Source organism: Ammospiza caudacuta, chromosome 10, assembly GCF_027887145.1.
Source record: "Ammospiza caudacuta isolate bAmmCau1 chromosome 10, bAmmCau1.pri, whole genome shotgun sequence".
NCBI classification, from domain to species: Eukaryota; Metazoa; Chordata; class Aves; order Passeriformes; family Passerellidae; genus Ammospiza; species Ammospiza caudacuta.
The window spans coordinates 17638347-17659714 of NC_080602.1; the positions used below are offsets into that span (position 1 = coordinate 17638347).

The 21368-nt window shown below is 40.1% G+C and overlaps 1 protein-coding gene across 4 annotated transcripts in view; it reads left to right on the forward strand.

Moving 5' to 3' along the window:
- Positions 1 to 21368, forward strand: part of SLC12A1 (solute carrier family 12 member 1) — a 44132-nt gene that overhangs the window by 21070 nt on the left and 1694 nt on the right. For all 4 annotated transcript variants that reach the window (XM_058811748.1, XM_058811751.1, XM_058811749.1 and 1 more), the window contains 14 exons: positions 119 to 242; positions 1134 to 1235; positions 2926 to 3081; positions 4773 to 4872; positions 4956 to 5067; positions 7475 to 7615; positions 9410 to 9516; positions 10365 to 10447; positions 12666 to 12806; positions 14707 to 14838; positions 15071 to 15182; positions 17579 to 17665; positions 19055 to 19190; positions 21149 to 21216. In XM_058811748.1, the coding sequence (XP_058667731.1) occupies positions 119 to 242; positions 1134 to 1235; positions 2926 to 3081; positions 4773 to 4872; positions 4956 to 5067; positions 7475 to 7615; positions 9410 to 9516; positions 10365 to 10447; positions 12666 to 12806; positions 14707 to 14838; positions 15071 to 15182; positions 17579 to 17665; positions 19055 to 19190; positions 21149 to 21216 (1601 nt within the window). The remainder of the gene's footprint in view (positions 1 to 118; positions 243 to 1133; positions 1236 to 2925; positions 3082 to 4772; positions 4873 to 4955; positions 5068 to 7474; positions 7616 to 9409; positions 9517 to 10364; positions 10448 to 12665; positions 12807 to 14706; positions 14839 to 15070; positions 15183 to 17578; positions 17666 to 19054; positions 19191 to 21148; positions 21217 to 21368) is intronic.

Below are 21368 nucleotides of genomic sequence, written 5' to 3' on the forward strand. Positions count from 1 at the left end.
TTGAAGCACTGAGATTTAACTTTTGTTTAGCAAAAGCCTGGAAAGCTGCCACTCACAGACAGTGATTCTGGTGCAAGAAAGTGCTCCTTAATAGTTATGTGCTGATTTTCCTTACCAGGCTCTTTGCAAGGACAACGTCTACAAAGGGCTAGAATTCTTTGCCAAAGGATACGGAAAAAACAACGAGCCTATCAGGGGATATGTCCTCACCTTTGCCATCGCCATGGCCTTCATTCTGATTGGTTTGTATCATGTTACACAGCTGCTACAGTGTCATGCTCTGAAATGACACAAACTCGCACTATAATACAATCAGTAGCTGCAGTTTGGAAAATTTCCAGTCGGGTAAGCTCTGGCATAAGCACACCCCAAGTCCTGGTAGCAGTCCCACTATTCCTAATGAAGGCAAAAAGAAAGCAGCAGGGATTCCAGAGACTTACCTCCACCACCACAGCCTCATTCTCCAAGTGTGGAGTAGCTGCAATTCCTGTTCACTCTGCTGGAAGAGGGCAGTGCTCAGAACTGGCAAAGTCACAATCTTTGAAAATGGTTTTCCAGTTTATATTGCACATAGCTCTGAGGTAATACTTAAGAAGCCTATTCTGCCCAAGCCTTTCCCACAGTCAGTTCCAAAGCAAATCCCAGTTTACCAGGACTGATGAAACAAAATCCCAGCTACTACATTTAGGGGTGCAGGGATTGTTATCAGTTTTTCTAAGATTTGAAATTCAAACTGTCTTGTGCTAAGTAAATAGGATGTCTAGTACGGAATTCAGATTCCCACTGAAGTTGTAATTACAAGTATTTTTTTAAATGAATCCATCCTGTCAATTGTGTATTTAAAATTCTGAACTTTACATGAGATCTACATCATTAAGAGACAGTATGCTGAATCACAGTATCAAGTATAACTCTGCATAGCACATAATGTTATTAAAATCAGGATTAGCAGACATAATTCATATGAATGAAGGTAGATCAAGGGGGCCTTAAATTAGTAATACACAAAAATACCCAAGCTCTTCCTGAATGATAAATGCAGACAATGTTCAGATTTAATGCACCATTAGGAAACAGCTAGCCAGCAGCCCAGGAAACTGGTCCTCTGTCTGACTTGTGTATGTGTCTTGCAGCTGAACTGAATACCATTGCTCCCATCATCTCCAATTTCTTCCTGGCTTCATACGCTTTGATTAATTTCTCCTGCTTTCATGCCTCATATGCAAAATCTCCAGGTGAGTCTGCATTCAGCAGTGATTTAAATATGGGCTTTATAGTCTGATCTCTGAAAGGTTTAGACTGTATGTCAGAGAAAACTGCAGTATGTGTAAAGTATCTAAGTTATGTGACCTGATGCCTTACTGAATATGATGTTTTATTTATCTCCAAAACATAAAAATAATGGCTCTAAGTCCTTATAACACCTACAGTCATAGAGAATGAGAAAGGTGCATCCCACTGAAGAAAAAATTTCTGCTCCGAGTGGTTTTTTTTTTCCCCTTACTATTAAAAAATGTGTGGGTAAAAGCTGATGCCAACTCTGGCCGATGAAGCTGCAAGGTACAGTGGGGAATCATCACTCCCTTCTCCAAACCTACAGCAAAACGTTCAGGGAGATTCCTAAGCACAGTAACAGTGCTACAAGTGATGCTGCCTGGAGGGGAACATGCAGAGCAAGAGCAGGTCCATCAAACAGCACCAGCACAGCTCTGCAGTGCCTACAAGCAGAATCGTAAAGCACAATTGTGAAGCACAATGAGGTCCTGTTCAGGGGTGACTAGAGATCCTCCCTCTACCTTTGCAGCAAAGGAACATTCTGGCTGTCAGACTTGTGCATTGCCACAGCAGAATGATTCTCACCATCTCATGAAGGAAGGGGTGACACCTTCAGGAATAAAGTCAATCAGCTGAGCAACACTGGTTTGGCACACAGGAAAGACAATTTCCTGCTTTATGAATTAGTTATTCAACTCAAGGAGCAAGGAATACATTTTTGATTTCCAGTGTGAAGAAACTGCAGTAGTGACATAAATGCCTGCATCAACTTCCTTCCTATAGATCTGCAGAGTGCCATTTGTTTAGAGGGCAGAAAAGATGAGCACTTCTGCTAATTACCTGCACAGCTGAACAAATGCAGATCTGCTCCATGTGGCCTTGGTGCTGAGCGACAATTACCTCTACAGATTTCATCTGCCTACATCTGACTCTGCTCTGCCACTACTTAACATTTCACACAGAACTGCAGCCATTTTCTTCTCATTTCCTCCAGTTAATTTCTGCCAATTCACAATGATAGATTACAATAATTGCAAGGCTGCGGGACAGACAATTTCTTCCCAGCAGGTCCTTCCTATTCCCTCATTATAAAGATGATCCAAGATGGGGTTGCTCAGCCTCTTGTATCTTCTGTGTTTTCTCCCTCTCCAAAGTCTGCTCTGTGGAACACCTGGCAGAGACCTGCAAACCATGAAGGCTCAGTGCTTGCCTCATCATTTTAATTGGTAGCAGGGGATGGAATCAGTACTGCAGCTGAAAGCAGCAGGAATAATATCTTTTTAAAGTCAATTGCAGATGATTTTATTTTTCTGCCACAAGGCCAGGCAATTTCCAAGTTTAAGACAGGTGCATTTACAGTATTGGGATAAACACTCCTCTCAGCAAGTGTTTAGCTAGTGATAATAACTTCTGTGTATAAGCATCAAAAGTATACAATCATCAGTTACCTGGAGTTACAGGTAATCTCCTGATGTCCTAAAATATTCTGAACCAATAAACTTTATTTTTGCAAATACATATAAATAGAATAGCTACTTCTGACAGAGCCTGAAACAAACTATACATGGGATTTTATCCACAAAAATCATGGATCATCATTTTATCAATATATTTTGTGCTCTTCCAATTTCCTCAATTCTCTTTAAACAGGTTGGAGACCTGCATTCAGATATTATAACATGTGGGTGTCACTTTTTGGAGCCCTGCTGTGCTGTGGGGTGATGTTTGTCATCAACTGGTGGGCAGCTCTCATCACTTATGCCATTGAGCTCTTCCTATATATTTATGTAACATACAAGAAGCCAGGTAAGGCCAAACCCCACTATTATTACATATACATGTTGTGCTGTTAGACTGAATTTTAAAGGAATCAATTCTGCTAACAGAATAGAAATTATTTTTCTGTGCTATCTTTATTTAGAGGGAAGTCTGAAGCATCCCATTAAACCCCTTGTAATACAGATTAAGTTGATAGTCTGGTGACTGCCTGTTTAACAAGCAGCTCAAGTGTGGTTCAGGGTTTTCTGTAAACATTCCAGCAGACTGGTTTATTCCCACCACATCTTTATGACATTTGGGCTTTTACTTGAGTAGCACTCATAATTTTTTTTCCACCCACACACAAAACCTTACCTGAATTTTGCAGTGCTCTTATGCTGACTCATGCAGGGTCCTCACTCAAAATGTAAACGTGCTGCCCATTATACAACAAAAATGCAAGCTGAATTACTTATGAACTGATCATCCTCCAGCACCTCCCTACAATTCCCCCATAAGCACCTCCCTACAATTCCCCCATAAATCAAGACAGATGGGCCCACTTTACTGCTGGAAAAAAACTTTGTAGCTCAGCAAATCACAGGAGCTGTCCTCAAAAACCTGTGTCCTGTACAAGCCAGAGTCTGGCTATTCATATCCAGGACAAAACTAACACAGGTCCAGATTTAGGTGCTAACCACCTGAATTACTTCTGCAGCAGAAAACATAAAACAAAACCAACAAATAAAAGAAGCTCAGTTCCCAGCAACAGATGTACTTTTATTGGAGTTATCTTGGGACAGCAACACCTGGTCTGAAACTGTGATATTGTTTCTCTTGCTGTTGCCTGTCCTCCCTATCTGTGCTCTCTCACACCCACTGGGATGGTCTGTGCTTCTCTCCTGTAAATGTACCTTCAGCTGCAGGAAAGCACACCCATCTGCAGTCTGTTGTCAAAAACATTCCAGGATTTCTACTCTTTTCTTGGATATTGCCAGGGTCCCTAATGCAAAGCAGCACATTAAAGCTTGGTTAAATTCACTGAAGCTGCTGTACAAAAGCCCTGCCTCCTGCTAAGAGAGTGACTTTTGTTCAGCAACTGGAGGGTTCAGAAAAAACTAATATTCCTCAGAAAAGGCGACTTTACACAAACCTCCACTTAGTTGCACTTAATATTGCTTTGTATCTTGGCATACCAGGACTTGATCTGCATTCATGTAGATCTCAAAGTATAGAAAGACATTTCTTATATGTCTGCACTGACCAAACAGCTGCACAATAATGAGAAAAGATGTATATGCCAAAATGGGCTTTGGAGACCAATTTTTGGCCTATACAGTAGAACAGAGCAAACTGGCACCAGCAATGTTCCTTCCTACTGGTTTCATTTGCACCTCCTGGTATTCCCCACCACACACATGACTCGGGGCTGTCCATTTTCTAATGGGAGAAGGACACAAAGTTAATGTAACAAATAAGGAAATAGTTTTTAAACATGGAAAGAACATTCCCTACAACATTTACATAAAGAATGAAACTATTTACTTGCACGGGGTTTTCTGCATCACACAAGCAAAACCAATCCCTTCTATTATGAAGCACAAAGAACAGATCTGTATCTATGAAGTACAAGAGAATATACTCTGCTCTTCATAGAGAGCACCATTGCTCATCTTTGAGACAGAATGTAAGGAGAAGCCTGTGGCTTAATGTGCATTATTTATCTTTATCATATGCAGAAGTTAACTGGGGCTCCTCTACCCAGGCTCTGTACTTTGTTAATGCCTTAGACAGCGCTCTGGCTTTAACGACAGTGGAGGACCACGTTAAAAACTTCAGGTAAGATTTCTACTGAATGGTAGAATGGCTTGTCCTGAATCTGTACACAGCCAATTATACACAACCTCTTTTTTCCCCACCAGACCCCAGTGCTTAGCATTAACAGGAGCTCCTATGGTCAGGCCTGCTCTGCTGGACATCACCCACGCCTTCACGAAGAACAACGGGCTGTGTATCTGCTGTGAGGTGTACACGGTAAGGGAACTGCCCCCATTGCACCCCCAGCACCAGTGGGGCTGCAGGGCTCTGTTCCACATCCCACTGTCACCCAGCACACAGAGCTCCCACTGGGGCTGACCGGCAGCTGTGCACAGCACCAAAGAGATCTGCACTGAGAATCAATTTCGTCATAATTCGTGACACGAAAGCTATCGGCGGATACAAAGCCTGCTGGTAAATGCCTCACTGAGATGCATTTCAAAGTTCACAGTAGGTGAACAAAAATTGGTTTGAATGAAAAAAACAAAAACAAAACATTACAAGGAAAGATTTTAGGCTTAGAAAACAGAAAACCCCCAAACCACAGAAAACCTGAAGGGTTATTGCGTGAGAGTCAAATTACCCAGGTTCTATTTTCAGCTTTGTCACTGATTTGCAGAGGTGGGGATTGGCAAGTAATTCAGCTCTCTTTGCAGTGGTTCCTCCAAAACTGTTACAATGCTGATTTTGAGGATAAACATGCTCTTCTGAGATCTAAAGAGAGGAGCAAAGTGTATTTCTAGATATAAATACACAGCAAATGATGCATCTTGGAGGATGAAGATCTAGTCTCTCATCAGGACAGAACAAAAATAGATAGATTTGTAGTGTAGGGAGAAAATGTATTTTAAATATTACATTGCCCTTTTAATTTTGAGAGAGAGGAAAAAAAAACAGAACAGCTCGTGGCACTAAATGAGGCTACAGAATTTAGATAATAGAATCAGTCCAGCTAAGATAATGTATTCCTCTATAGCAGTAAAGGAATAATTCATTTGAAGCTGCCACACTGCAGAAACAGAGTACAGAAGATCCACATGTGACTCTTCCCAAATCAAATGGATCTATAAAGAATGAATGGTCCTAATTCTTCCCTACTATAATTATTGTTCCATTTCCCACTGAATTCACTAAGCACAGAACCAATCCCAACAAGACCCTGAGATTATGCAGCTTCCTAAAGTTAAGTTTCAGCAAGTTTTCTGAATTATTAGGCACGTTTTTCCAATATTAATACTTTCTATGGAGAACTGAGATTTCATTCCTGTCAATACAAAAAACTCCAAAGACCATTTCATTAGTATAAGCTTTGTAATTGTTTAGGGGGGCTTTCTAATTATTTCTTCAGCAACTTAAGTGAAATTTAATTTCCTGGGTAATAAAAGTGTGACAAAATGAACCTCTATGAATTGCAAAATTGTGGTAAAAACCAGACGATAAAATTCACAATCACATTGAAGAGCAGCCTGCAATAAATATCACAACAAATGCAGTGAGACTATTCAGCCATAAATGTAACACCCAGCACATTCTGCCTCAAAAGCTGACATGCTGTTAGCAATGCATAAAGTTTTGAAATACCATGCCACAGAGAACATCTTCCATTCTTTTCTTCCAAAAGGCAGCAAGAAACTTTCCAGGAACTTGTTGATACATAGCTCAGAAATGGATAAAATAAAGATCACAACAGAACATAAAGATGATTTCAAGATTACTTGTCTCTGAGGTTATGGCTACATGTTGGCTTGAACAGTCTGCACTTTAGGAAAAGGGACTCTTTCTGCTTTTACTCCCTGCCTTCATGTAAAATACTTTTTCAGGGTTGGTCCTCAGTCTGCAAATTCACTGGACTCCCTGTACAATTGCACAAACATTCCACAAGTGCAAAGGAGGAGCAGGGGAGGTCACAGACAGGCCCCTGGGCCAGCAGAAACACATTGTGCAAGCCAGTTACAAAACCACCTGCAGGTGCTTTCCTCTGAGAGACAGGGAAGAAGGGCAAAACTTGTTTGTTTCCCCTCCTCACTCACAATGAAACGTCAGGCTTATTGTTCAAATTATTATTCCCAGCTCTTCATACATCCAGGATCAAATCCTTCTTAAGTTATATTGATGTTTCATGACTTGGATATGCACATGGATTTTTTCCCATTCAATTACCAGATGACCACAGAAAGAAAACTGGCAACAAAGGCATTTGCATCTTTAACTGCATTGCATCAACTCTTTTCTCTTATGTCAGTAGACAGGAACTTCACCATGTATATTTAGATCTGCTGAGACTCTTTTATAGAGTCAAGCCAGGGAGGGACTTTATTCACTCTGAGCTGCTTTATCATACCTTAGATGTTTTTTTAAGATGTTACAATCCATAGCACTCCTTCCTTCTGTCAGAATGACTGCATTTAAGTAGCATTGACAGCTTCAGCCCTCTCAAACAGAATGCGAATAATTTTTGCAGCCCAGATATTTTCAAAGGGCTGAATCTCTGTGGACCCTTTCTGGAAAGGTATTTTTCTGACTCTCTCCATTTGCTCCCACAGCAGGCTAGGTAACTCCTTCAAAATCACTGTGTGATGTACAATACAAAGCCTTCATAATAATATTTTACTGTATCATGCAGGGCCCACGCAAGCTGTGTGTTAAGGAGATGAACAGTGGCATGGAAAAAAAGCAGGCCTGGCTCACAAAGAACAAAAGAAAAGCCTTTTATGCAGCAGTGGCAGCTGACAGCTTCAGAGATGGAGTCAAAAGTCTACTTCAAGTAAGCTTTTTGTTTACAGAACACACAGGAGAGCGTACATCAAAGCATCCCTTTATGTGAGACATTACTATTCGCTTGTGAAGAAGCTCTACATATATATGGGTAATGTTATAGACAGAAAGGGGGTACATGTATATTCTATCACAGATTATTTCATCAAGATCTAGTTCTGGGCTATGGAATTATGAGACAAGGCATACTGATTCTCTCCTAAATGAATGAGACACTATTATGAAAAAAGAGAAGCATCTACAGGGCAACATATCAATGTCTATGCAGCTGACACTTGATACACTTCAAATCAATTCTATTGTTTGGTATTACACAGCATATTGAATATCTGAGAATGTTTGGCATATTTTCTGCAAATAGCAAGAAGGTCATTTAAATGAAAGTCTGCAATATTTTTCTATTACCCTAAGAATGCAGGAGATAATTTCCAACAGTCTATTTAAAATGGCCATAATGAAGGCACAGAGACACTGTTTTCATTTTTCCCATCTCCTTTCCTCTCTCATATATATGAATATTTAAACACGTAGGTACTGAGGCAAAATATAGAACAAATTCATATCATTTTCACAAAATAGACTGCTGAAAAAACAACAGTGCCAAGTGAGACAGTAGGGAGCCAACTAAAATACTCTGGGTAAGTCACCCACTGGTGTCCTACCAGGGCTCTTTGTACACTTGCTGAATGGACAGGACAATTGAGCGAGATGAAATGCTATTAATAAAGATCTCTTTGTTCTGTAAAAGCCTCACAAAGACACTTCATCTTGGGCTTATACATTGTCTCAGTAGGAGATCTTTGTGATGTTTTTGAGAACTGCTACAGTCTGATGATCTCTTCCTTTCCATTACTACATAAGCACTATTGACAAAGTCAACTACTGGACCCCAAATAATTCTCTTCCAGCAAACAGAAGGATAACCATATCATCATTATTGCAACCTAAAGACATCAGCAACAATTGCTGATTTCAACATAAACAGTGCTACTCAAAAAACCCACCAAGGTTCCAAGAGTTTTTACCTATTTTCTGTTTGCTAGTAGTCAAAAGTTGGCAAGTGTAACAATTTTACAAGCTGGCGTTTTGTGTCTCCACCTAGAGGTTCCCAATACACTGAATATTTAGGTTTCTATAAACACTAGGTTAGCTGAATCTACATCTGACTTTCCTTACTTGTCCAGGTTTTAGCATCCAGAACCAGTTTTGAAGGCAAACTAATATCTTGCCAAACCATTTCTTCTTCCTATTTATGAACCATAATTTTATCTACAAAGCATGCTCAGCTGATTTTGGATCACTTTTTGAAAAGAACACAGCAAATGAAACAGCAACAGTTTCCAAATTCAAGGCAAAAAAATATTCTTAGGAGCCCATCCTTTCTCTGTGTATCTGAGATGTTTTAAAAGACTACAGACTCACTTGATCTAATGAGTATTCCAAAGATGATTAAAGCTTTGTGACATTGTATCAGAATGAACATACACACAGTTCTTGAACTCCCTCTTGATTCCAAGTTATTGAACCATTTTAATGAGAGCATGTCAGAAGAAATGCAAATGAATGCTAATTTAGCAAAACTACACTTCTGTCATCTAAAATAATTTATAATTGGAATGATTTAAAGCTAATCTTTTTGCATGGGTATGAGCATGAAGGGCATTTATGAAATGCAATCTAGTTGTGTCTCCAGAACATTATTTCAGTTATCTTTTGCCATTACTTTTCATTTACAGTAAAAGCATGTATGTGCACCTCTCTCAAGCAGTTTTAATATTGGCAGGCCTCAGGCTTGGGTAGAATGAAACCAAACACCCTGGTGATTGGATTTAAGAAGGACTGGAGAAGTGCACCTGCCACTCAAGTTGAGAACTATGTGGGCATTATACAGTAAGTCAGCTCAGTACCTCCCTTTTCACTCCTCTTAGACCAGATTAATGTAGCATTTCCATAGAGAATTTCATGTGTAGGAACAATGCAAGGACATAGGTACAGACCTGGCCTCACACATCCTAGCGCTGTGGCTGAAGTTATTGTCCATCAAAAAAGGTTCATGGGTTCCCCACGCCTTGTAGGATTTGCTTTGCAAACACCTGGCACCATCAGAGCTGATATGGCTTGACAATGCTCAAGAAGCTGCACTGCTGTCAACAGTGCTTTTGCAGAACTGTATTTTCCCATTTTTAGTGGCCAGGGGCTCAGAGAAAAACAATGCTAATGCTCATACTAAGGGAATAAGAGAACATCATGGAATTCTTCTTTTAAGCCTAAGAGACAGAGGAAGAGCTTTGCTTCAAATCTCATGTGTGCCTAAGGCTCAGCAGCTCTATGGGTTGGGATTTAGCTAGGAAACAGTAATTTTAGAACAGGCTTCTCATAGATGCTTGCTCAAAATTCACTTGTAAAGCTGAAGCAAGTTACAGAGCAACAAAACCTACCTCAGCTTTGTTATTTCCTCAGAGAAGGGAGAAAAAAATTACCCTATAGCAACCTAGTTCCTAAAAAAGTGCAGTCTGAAAGACCCATTTCAGGAATAGCTGATGTGCTCCCATGCCCAGTCAAACCTTTTTTTAAATGAGGGAAGAGGACTACTATAAATTTATCTGGGACAATTTCTTCTGCAATTTTACCTAGTCTGTCCTCTCTGTGAACACTTTCACTGATCTTTTCAAAACAGCTTTCCTCATCAACATGCATGATGTAAAACCATGTTTTCTCTTCCTTTTCTTTCTTTCCAGTGATGCTTTTGATTTTGAGCTTGGTGTAATTATCATCAGAATTAGCCAAGGATTTGATATATCTCAGGTCCTTCAGGTTCAAGGTATGTAGTGACTCGACAGCTGAATATCTCTCCTGGTTAGATGCACAGCATAAGGACTGACACTCAGAAGAGTCACCATCTGCTTTCTAGAATAGTTCCTACACTCACAACTTCTATAGTTCATCCTTGCTTGTGCAGTTTAAATCCTGTCTGAAATCCCTGCTGATCACTGGCAGTGACAGAAGGAGTCCAAGCCTCACACATTAAGGGGCTCTGCACACCAGAGAACTCAACTCCCAAAGCAGTTCCAGCACAGGCTAAAGCAATAAAATCATATTGTGCCACAGCAACCGGTTACCCTGCTGCAGATTTCCTTCCTGCTCATGGCACATCTGCTCTCTCTGCCTACCTGATACCTCTGGGACAGACGGGAAATGGGAAGCTGCACTTTTGGTACCACCTCTGTGCAACTCTGAGTCTCACAGAGCTTCCACCCCTACAAAAATCTGAAATCCGCAGGGAATCATCAGTTCTCTCTCCCCCCTTTCCATTCATTCTTCCTTAGCTTAGCAGTGCATATCCCAGGGGCCAAGGGCAACCCTTCCGCCATGGCACCATCATTTCGGGAGACATGTCTTTGTGTGGCCAAACGGTTCCCCAGGTTTCGGGCAGGGCCGCTCTGCCCCCGGCCCTGTTTGCCCGGAGCAGCCGGGCCGGGTCAGGCCGGGCCGGGTCAGGCCGGGCCGGGCCGGGCGCTCCCGCTGCGGCCGAGCCGGGCCCGCGGCTCTCTGCTGCCGCCCGCTGCCCGCCCGCCGCCATCGCGGCACCGGGGGAAGGCGCGAACCCCCGGAGCAAATCAGCGCAGAGGGAAAAGCGCCAGAGACTCCTTTAAGGAACAAGGGTACGTGAACACCCCCTCGCACCGGCAGCTCGATGTGCTTGGAGACCCACGGGGAAAAACTGCAGAGACTCAGAAAATATTCCAAAATAATCAACCTTTTCTTCACCCCCGGTGATTTCTGAGAGCTATCTGCCTATCTGTGCCTGCTGCGAGTCAGAAACTGAGTGCTCAAAATGTACAGTCATGGGAACACCTGTAAAAACACAGTGAAAACAACTCTGCAGTCTTACAAATGAGCAAATATTCTCCAAGTGTTGTGACACAAGGAGTAAGAGAGAATTAAGGGGGGAGCCTCAAATACAAAGAAATGTTTTGAAGCAGATACAGAGTCATTGTAGTGGAAAAGAATGATCATTGTGTTCTCTTATACTTGGTACAGCATTCTGTTCAATAGAAAAACTGAAATTTTAGTTTTAAGTAGCCATTAAATCTGAAGCTATCGCCATGTCTAATAATCAGAAGTATGAGACTGTCATTGGTTAAAAACTAAAAGAAATTATAATCTTTCTGTTGGCAACTGAGAATGCTAACAGAGCTAATAATGTCGGGCTAGCAAGGGTTTATTCTACTTTTTTAACACAATGTCTTAAATGAAATTACCTCATACTTAGTTAATTTATTACTCAAATAGAAGACTTCCTTATGAAAAAAGCTTTCTGCAGGCAAATGTGAATCATATTAATTAGTGCCTCACCATAATATATTCCACAATAGCACATGGTACCTTTTTCTCAGCAAAAGCATAATAATGCTAAGATCAAATTGTTCTTTTATATTACTAAGTTTACAGAATTGATTGGCTAAATCTTCCATCTTTGCAACTAATGCTTTAAAAAAAACCCATGAAAAATAATTCTGCATGGAGAATGATTGTATATTCAGGATCCTTACGTATTTCTGAGAATCTCAAAGTACAAACCATGAGACTTTGTTCTAAGAAAAGAGACCCACAGGCTAGAACTAAATACCTCAGCTTCCTGAGTATAGGAAAACAGCTTTCCTTATGTCTTTTCAAATTCTTGGCTAAAGAAACCAACTAAACATCCACAAACATAACTCAATAAATAATATCTCATGTAACTATAAAATGTCATAATACTGAATTGAATTTGGAAGAGACAACCTGAGAGCAGCTGGCACACCACAGTGCTGTAGGCACAGGCATCCCAAGCTAGGGCTTCCAGAGGTGAATTTTGCTTACTTCTCCCGACTTGTTTGCAAAGAAAAAGCATTTTAACAGAAATTTTCATACCATGAGCTTTACATTGTCTACAAAGTACCACAACAGCAATCACATCATCACCATTAGCTCAGTAAGGGATTTAATTTAAAAGACAGCAATGTCTTACCAGTTCTCTTACTTTTTCTAATATACAGAGGAATTAGAGAAGCTGGAGCAGGAGAGATTGGCACTCGAAGCCACCATTAAAGAAAATGACTTTGAAGAAGGAAAAAGGGGTATCTGTGGATTCTTCAAAAAAGCCAGCACACTGAATATCTCAAAACATGAAACAAAGGGTAAGTTCCAAAACGCCAACTCCTCCCCAACCCTTCAATGCATCACAGTTTTGCCAATATAAAAACCAGAATTTACTCCAAGCCAAAAACTCCTGAGCCCCAGAGAAGCCGCTGGAACAGAACCTCCCTTGTGCAAACTGTGGTGGCCAAACCCTGTAACACAGCACAGGGACATCCTCTGCTCACAGAACACACTCTCTGCAGCACAACCATTCCCCCTCACTTGCTAGATAAACTTCTCAGCTCAGCTTATCTTCACTGCTACTTGACAAAAACAGAACTTGGTTATTAAAGTTTGAGGAATTCAGTACAAGTTGGTTGAGGGGGTTTTGAAGTTGTTTTTGTCTTTTTAATAGGGTGGTTTAAGCTTTCAAACAGAAAAAAAGCTTTTAAGCTTTTTTCCCTCCTCTCTAAAGAAAATAGGAACATATGCACAGTATGCAGGGAACAAGCATTCTTACTTAATATACACACACAACCTTAGTACACAGCTGAAAAACAGGTAAAAATAGCACTGCTCTATAGGCTAAGCATAATTTCAGAAGAATGCACAAGTGAAGGTGGTAAAAAGTACTGAAAGTACATACACAGCATACTGTCAAATAACTAACACATTGATGTGTAGGTGATGAAGTCAATATTACATTTCAGATCTAGTGAAATGATACAGACCCAATTTAAGGTCTCATTTCACAACTGCTAGGCTGTAATGATAATGACCCACCTGAAGCCATGCTTGTACACAGACAGGTATTTTGAGAGTTTGCACCTGCAGAGACAATTACATCTGGCTGTGCATGCAACTCCCACAGGTGCCAGGAAGAGCTACAAACTGGGAACATAAAATACCATTATTCTTCAGCTGGGAGGCTTCAGTTGATTTTGTTTCAGTAGAACATATTTTTATGACAATTCCAAGACTGCATGCCCCTGTTTCGGCTTCTCTTTTTGATTTTGTTGAGAAATGCAGAAAGTAAATATATATTACACATTTTGGCTCTCAGTATTAGATAGATTGTGTTAATAAATAGCCCCACCTCTCTGTTTTGTTCTTATGTTCATACTCCCCAGAGTTGTTCCATCTCCCAGCAGAGATGCTAGAACTGTAGAGGAAAGCCAATAACTGCTTTGGAACTATCCTGCACACAGTCCAGAAACACAGGAAAACCCAAACAAAGCATTTTCAGAACCTTGCAGATCAGAGTAAAACCTCTAAAGAAGCCTGTTTGTTCCACCTAGAATACTGCTCTGACACCATCTCTTTGAAATCTTTGAAAGAGAAGCAGTAATAAAGCCAGAGGCCTCAAAAGGTGGAATGAGAGAAGTTAGTACAGAGTCAGGACTGCATCTTTTAAAGCCAGCCAAGCAAACAGCAAGAACCAAAATTTGTTTCCAGTTATCAGTGACCATGTCAGCATAAGGAAACAGCCATGTGTGCTTGTGCTCTCCAGCTTCCAGCTTCACCCCTGCACCCCATCAGCTCACTGCACCCACTCTGCCTGTACCTTTCAGGGAGGTCTGTATTTTACAACACAGCTGAGCTTGTAAATGATGCAAAATGACACATTTACTTCTAAAAACTATCAGGTATTTCCCAGTGGCTTTTTAAGGCCCCAGTGAATTTTACATCAACTAAAAAGAGACAGAACAAATTATTAGGTAACTTTTTTCAAATGTTATCATCTAGTGACAATGTGTTACACAAGCTTTGGTTTCTGTGTCTATGAGAAAATTAAAAGTCCAAAGCATCTACTCTGTACCTTTTTTTCAGATTTAAAGGATAGAAATTATGTCAGAAACAGTTCATTTTCCTGAAGCTTTCCCTCCATTTGGTTCCCTAAAGCTACTTATTGCCTCACTTATCAGACATCCTTCCACATTTTTTTCTTTCTCATTACAGAGAGCACCATTAACACCATACAGTCAATGCACGTGGGTGAATTCAATCAGAGGCTGCTAGAAGCCAGCACTCAATTTAAAAAGAAGCAAGGAAAAGGTACAATTGACATTTGGTGGCTGTTCGATGATGGAGGTAAGGAATTTGAGTAAGAATCACAGGGAGAGAGATTCCTCTGTTACCAAATATAAAAACAGACTTGGGAAGTTGCATAAAACTGCTTTTTATTAAGCTAACATAATCAATTTTCTGTCAGGATTAAATGTTTTAAAATTAAATTACATCCAACACTGCTTAAGTGAAAGATGGAATTTTTACCATGCACTGCACTAATTTGACATTCCTCCAATTTTCTGTGTTCTTCCAGGTCTAACAATCCTGATTCCTTACATTCTAACTATCAGGAAGAAGTGGAAGAATTGTAAATTAAGGATCTTCACTGGGGGAAAAGTCAATAGGATTGAAGAGGAAAAACTAGTGTAAATATAACTTTATTTGTCTCACTTGTTTAAAGAATTAGAATTGATGCTGAATATAATGCATATACAGCAGGAAGGTGAGAAATTTTCAGCACAACTGGTTTGTTATACTGTGGGCAGCATGAAAAAAAGAAAAGTACTTGATTGAAAGGTGTTAAGCTTATGGCATGGCCCTTAAAGCTCTGCAAATGGTGATTACCAAAGGAAACTCACATCCAGCACTTTTTCCCATTAATAGTTCATGTTCCCTTCTCTGAGAAGAGCAGTCTGCACTCTGTAATGAGAATATAATTACTTTTATGGGATTTACATGAGACTGTCCAGGTAACAGGAAATGAAATTGCACATGAAGCTCTCACATGCAAATTGCATAGACAGATAACTCACATAAATATGATTTACTGTGATAAAATATAAAGAAGTTAAAGAGCAAGTTAATCAACTTTAAGGCCAAGTTGATTTTACTCAGTGTTTTAAAGAAAGTCTAGATTTCATAATCATTTGCCTTTGAGGAAATGAAAGGTACTAATACAAATTTATTTTTATCACCACTGCATGTAGGACCTTTCCTTCTTAAGCACTTCACACATTACAGCACAGCCATTTCAGCACCCGTGGAAGCAGCTCAGTTTGGGATGAAAGTCAGTGACTGCTTAACAAAGAGCAAAAGCACCATGTAGAAAGTTAAAAACAACATCTCCAGCCAAAACTCCAGTGGCAAACAAGAGAGAGGGGTACAAGAACAGGAGTCAGAATGAGCAGCTTCACTAGGATTACAAGACAGTGCCCTTGGAAAGGCAGCTGCCACAGGATGTTCCCCTGAAGCAAAAGGGAACACATAGACCAAACTTTACTCACTGTGGTTCCCTTGGTTTTAAACAGTACCTTAAAATTAATGTACCTCTGCAAAAGAAATTCCCAAGTGTTTATACAAACTATCCTTATAACTGGGTAAAAAAGCCCTAGAGCTGTTCAAGGACCCACTGGGAAGTGTTCTCTGCCCAGTCTTGGCTGCTCAGGACTGCAAGCAGGCTCCTGAACCCCCATGTCACCTGATTTTGCTGGAAGTAGGAAGTTTTGACACCAAATGGGATTTGTCAAAACATGACAGTTTCCACAGAGGCAGCTCTGACACCTGCATCCCCTGCTTGTCCCACAAAGGCCAGAGTAACCAGCATGACCAGGACAGCTGACAAAGACCCAGCTTGTCCCCAAGAAAACATTATGTGTGTGTACAGGTACCTAAACACCAGCATTCCTCAGGACATGGCCTACCTGCCACATGCAAAAGCCTTCACAGAGACAAATCTGACAAATCTGGGCTGGGTGATTCCTCCATTCCCCAGGGAGATCTAATACTAAATCATCTGAGTACGATTTCAGCCACGTATTTTGAATTCAGAAGTCAAATTTAACTGGACTTTTCCTAGCATGTAATTCCCCAAATATTAAAACCTTTTCACAGAAGTTGAGATTTTGCTTTTTAATGTGTTCAAAACAGGGACTGCCACCAGGGACATCAAGATTTATACAAGCTGTATGTTCTTTTTATATAAATACATTAACACAAAGAGTAAACTCTCAGGTCATAAACAAATATGTATTTCTACTGTGGTTTGCTCCTAGGAACTCTCTGACCTTTTCAAAATCCAAAGCTAGATATTCTACCAGAAACAGAAACAAAAAAGGAGGTGGGAGAAGGAGGTGTGGGGAAGAACCACAAGATCCCAATCATGGTTCAAACAAGGGCAAAACTGACCTAATTAAACCTCTCTATCCTCAACACAAACACACAAAAACCTATAAACTATTCCTTCTGCCAAGGAAAGGCAGAAAAGCAAATTATTTTTTAATGAACATGTGTAAAGACACCATGCGAGTAGCTCAATATAAATTCATAAATGAAAAAAAAAAAGATTCTTTAAGTATTGGACCTTCTGGATCAAATTTTGACCAACACATGCACTACCAGTACTGTAAAGGCCCATCCACAGCATTCTGACAGTAGAATAGCAGAAGCCTTCAGAGTAGCAGAAGCCTTCTGTAAGTATTGGAGAATTCTGACCTACTGTATATAGAATATTCCCCCTTTGTAACTCAAGCCTTTGGGAATACTTAAAGTACCATTGTTTTCCCAAAAAGTAAACCATCTCCCCTCTGTCTGCTATTAATTTCTTTTTATTTTGTGATTTTCATCAATCATCAGTTAAATGAATTATGCTACAGCAATCACATTAATCCAGTTCTGCAATTAGAAACTGAAACACTAAAGCATTTAAAGTAATTTGTCATATAGTCAAAGATATAAAATGCAGTTGTCTAACTCATTTACAAGTGTTCTTTGATATAAGGCACTCCAAAGTACAGTGATAAAACATTCTCTCTTTTGTTTTCAGGATGGCTTCACTCCTAAGCAAATTCAGAATAAAATTTGCTGATATTAATATCATTTGTGATATCAATATAAAGCCCAACAAAGAAAGGTAAGAAGCATTACCAAATCCACTATTTAGCAGCCAGCCTTTATCTAGAGTTTATTTCTTTTATGTTGAAAATTAAAAGGAAAAAAACCCAACAAATCACAACACAAAAAACACTGTCACTTCATTGTAATCATTTTCTAAGTATCAAGAGCAGGAAAAAGGAAAGAGTTTCTATGGACCATTGGAGACTTGACTGAAGAAATTCAACTAAAGAATATAAAATGTTTTATAACTAGATACCTAAAGTCCCCTTTCAGTGCTCTCCTGATCTCTCAAGTAAAATCTTTTAATCATATAAAGAACTGTGCAATACAAATCTTGTTTTTCCTCCAGTACTATGCAGTGATTTTACATAAATAAAAGCTATCAAAAAGAATTAATAGCTGGCATTAACATAAAAAGCCACACACATTTGCTGCATCAGCACTGTCTGAACTGAACAAGTGAGCTCTATGCCAGACACTTGCTAGACAGACCATTGTATCTCTCTTCCAGCTGGCACCCCATCTATTTAATGAATAATAAGAGGATTATCACTATTTTACATACTGAAACAGACAGTGAGGATGTTGACAAACAATGACAACTTAGCAACAGCAACACTAAATGCTGCATATCACAGCCCTTAACCCATCTCTTGGCTTCCTGGCCATACAGCCAAGGCCAGCCTGTGCCCAGTCTGCCACTTCACAACAAGGCCTGTCAGCACCAAGTGCTCAGAGAAATACTCAGACTCACACCCATACAAAAGAAACTCCCTGAGGTCTCTGTGAATTTTCAACAACGGGCAAGCAAGGAAGTACTGAAGGACAATAAGGTTCTCCAGATGAAGCCATTCAAAAGTTCAAGAAACAACTTGAAATTTAGAGAGAAAATCTGAACACAGTTCTGAGTCCACATATAGCAAAAATACCTAGTGCTTCCTTCAGCCCCTTGTAACAGGCAGTTTGTATCACCTGTTTATCCACTGCATTAAAACCACATCAGTGAGGTGACTGGTCCAGCTAGTGCTGAAACAACAATAAAATGTTCAGTATTCATGAGAAGACCACATTCATTGTTAATATTAGCAACCAACATACTGCAGTGTGCAGTTACTGTAAAACTCATTTCAGTATTTTTGCCAGAACTAGGACAACGCAGAAAATTCTCTGCTAAATGCAGTGTTTAATTATCCTCAAATAACCTTTTAATTATTCTCAAATAACCCAAACATACAGAAGTGGCACAGCTATAACTTGGGGCACAATGTAGCAGAGAACAGTTAAAGATTTTGCATGTTTTTCAGCTATAATTATTATCAGTGAGGCCCCTCATCCACAGTGACTGTGAAATAAGTTAGTGAGTTCATACCCTGCAGCAAGGCCTCCTCTGTAATCCCTGTTTCAGCTGGAAATTCTTTGAAGAGATGATTGAACCATATCGCCTCCATGAAAGCTGCAAAGATATGACAACTGCTGAGAAATTAAAGCGAGAGACTCCATGGAAAATTACAGATGCAGAGCTGGAAGCATTCAAGGAGAAGGTAAAGCCTCACCTACTTTTTTACATATCTACCTTCTCTTACCCTCCAGATGGCTGAAACGATTAGTAAGAAAAAGTGAAACAGCAGATATGGCATTAAAAACACGACATGTACAAACCTGTATTTGATATTTACAGATTGGATTTATATTGTAAACACTGCAGAGGTGTGTTATGATTGCATTATTGAGCTCTCTCAGACCTTGGCATGTTTACACAGTATTTTCCAGGCTGATGAGAAGCTCTGCCCACATCAAAGCCAGCCAGATGAAAACCACCTCTGAACCAGAAGCCACACAGTTACTGCACTGAGCCTGAGCTAATTGGGTCTGCTGAGGTTTATTAAATGGCTCCACTGTTTTGGAGCTTGAATCTCTTAAAGGGTGCAGTTCCAAACATTCACCACTTTGGGCCATTTAGAACTGAATCCAGACACTTCAACTAAGCTAGAAATTTCTCCAAAGGCAGGGTTGAGCATGAATTCCTACCTCAATGGCAGAGTGAAGTCTAAACCAGTCTACCATGCAGAAGCTCTCCTGCAGTGCAGAGGAACTTCAAGGCCAATGCTGGCTGATCTACTGGGTGAATTACAGCCCAGTCTGCTCTTCATATTTGTTAGAAAAATACCTTTTTACCAATGAACCACCAGGATTCATCAGGCCAGTGACAAAAGGATGCAAACTCCTTCACCTTAAAGAGACAAGTTCTCCTGTAACTCACAGAGAATTAATCCAGCAATTTTAGTTATGGTTCCTGTGGAATTAACCGGAGTACACTGGGAGTTTAGTTATCTCCACTTTATGATGCTGGTAACTTCCTCAACAGAGCAAGGACTGCAACTCTGAGCTCAGAGCTGCCAGAAGTCACAGCCTGGCATATTAACATAAGCAGAAATCAATGATGATTTAAGATAACACACTACATTACTGACTGCAGCAGCTGGGAAGCAGACTGACTGCTCATGGAGCTGATAATCAGCATAAGGTTATATAGTCAGCTATAGGCAGAAAACCTCAGAATTATTCTCACCTTCAATTATCAAAAAAAAGTGGGAGTCAGAGCCCTTAAAACACCTCAGTACAAAAGGTAACAGGAATATTATCACAGACACTCACATGCAGAACTAATGAGGATACAACAGGAAGAATAATACGTGATTAAGCTTGGTCCTGTCTAGGTCACTAATTAAGGAACCAGAAAAATTCCTCAAAAGCTGAAGAGAGTCAGCAATATTAAAATACCAAATTACTCTGTAAAACAAGAACAGCAACAAAAAGTTTAGCTTACACATCTGGAAAGACATGCCTCTTAACTTCAGAAGTAGGGCAATTCTGGGAATTTTACAGAGGACATTAGAACACCTTTACAATTTAACAGATAAAAACCTGACAGCACAGATAACTTGTGATGTTATAGGATGATTCTCATGAGGTAACAGCTGGCTACATTATGAGGGTTCTTACCTATATAGTATGTACAAGAACAGTGACATTTCTGTAGAGAAGGAAAATTTAAGATCTGAATGCAGAAAAATCTGCTTTTTACTTTCTCCAGGGAAAGAGAAAATAATTTACAAAATCAGTTAAGATACATCTATCTTACATAAACCTGCCCTGGTCTCTTGTTCCCTGTGACTTGCGGTTAAGCCATAAAAATATGGAGGGCTTGAGCTCGATCATAAAATTCAGTACAAAAATTATCCCTATCCCCAGGAAACCTTACACAGGAGTGAACCACTGGAGTGGCCCTAATATAACTACACCAACCAAAAAGTGTGGCTTAGCCTCATATTTTGCCATGGCTGAGACTGTGGACCCCAGAGCAGACCTGGCTTCCAGTGCTGCCAAAGCAGCAGCAGAAAATCTTGCAGGCAAGGGGGAGTGCAGAAGTCCCAAAGGCACCAGAGCTGAGGATCACTGACCTGACTGATATTTTTCTTTTCCTGGTGTGTTTAACCAGAGTTACCGCCAAGTCCGTCTGAACGAGCTCTTACAGGAGCACTCGAGAGCAGCCAACCTCATTGTCCTGTGAGTCACAACATTTTTGATTCTAAGAATAATGTGGAATGGGATTCTGGACTGCAGCTACAGAAACCCTTGTGTTAATTCACTGAGCACAAAAGTAATCTTTTAAGTACCTTCTGGAGGGCTTGCATCTGGACTGATGCTTCTCTGGGACT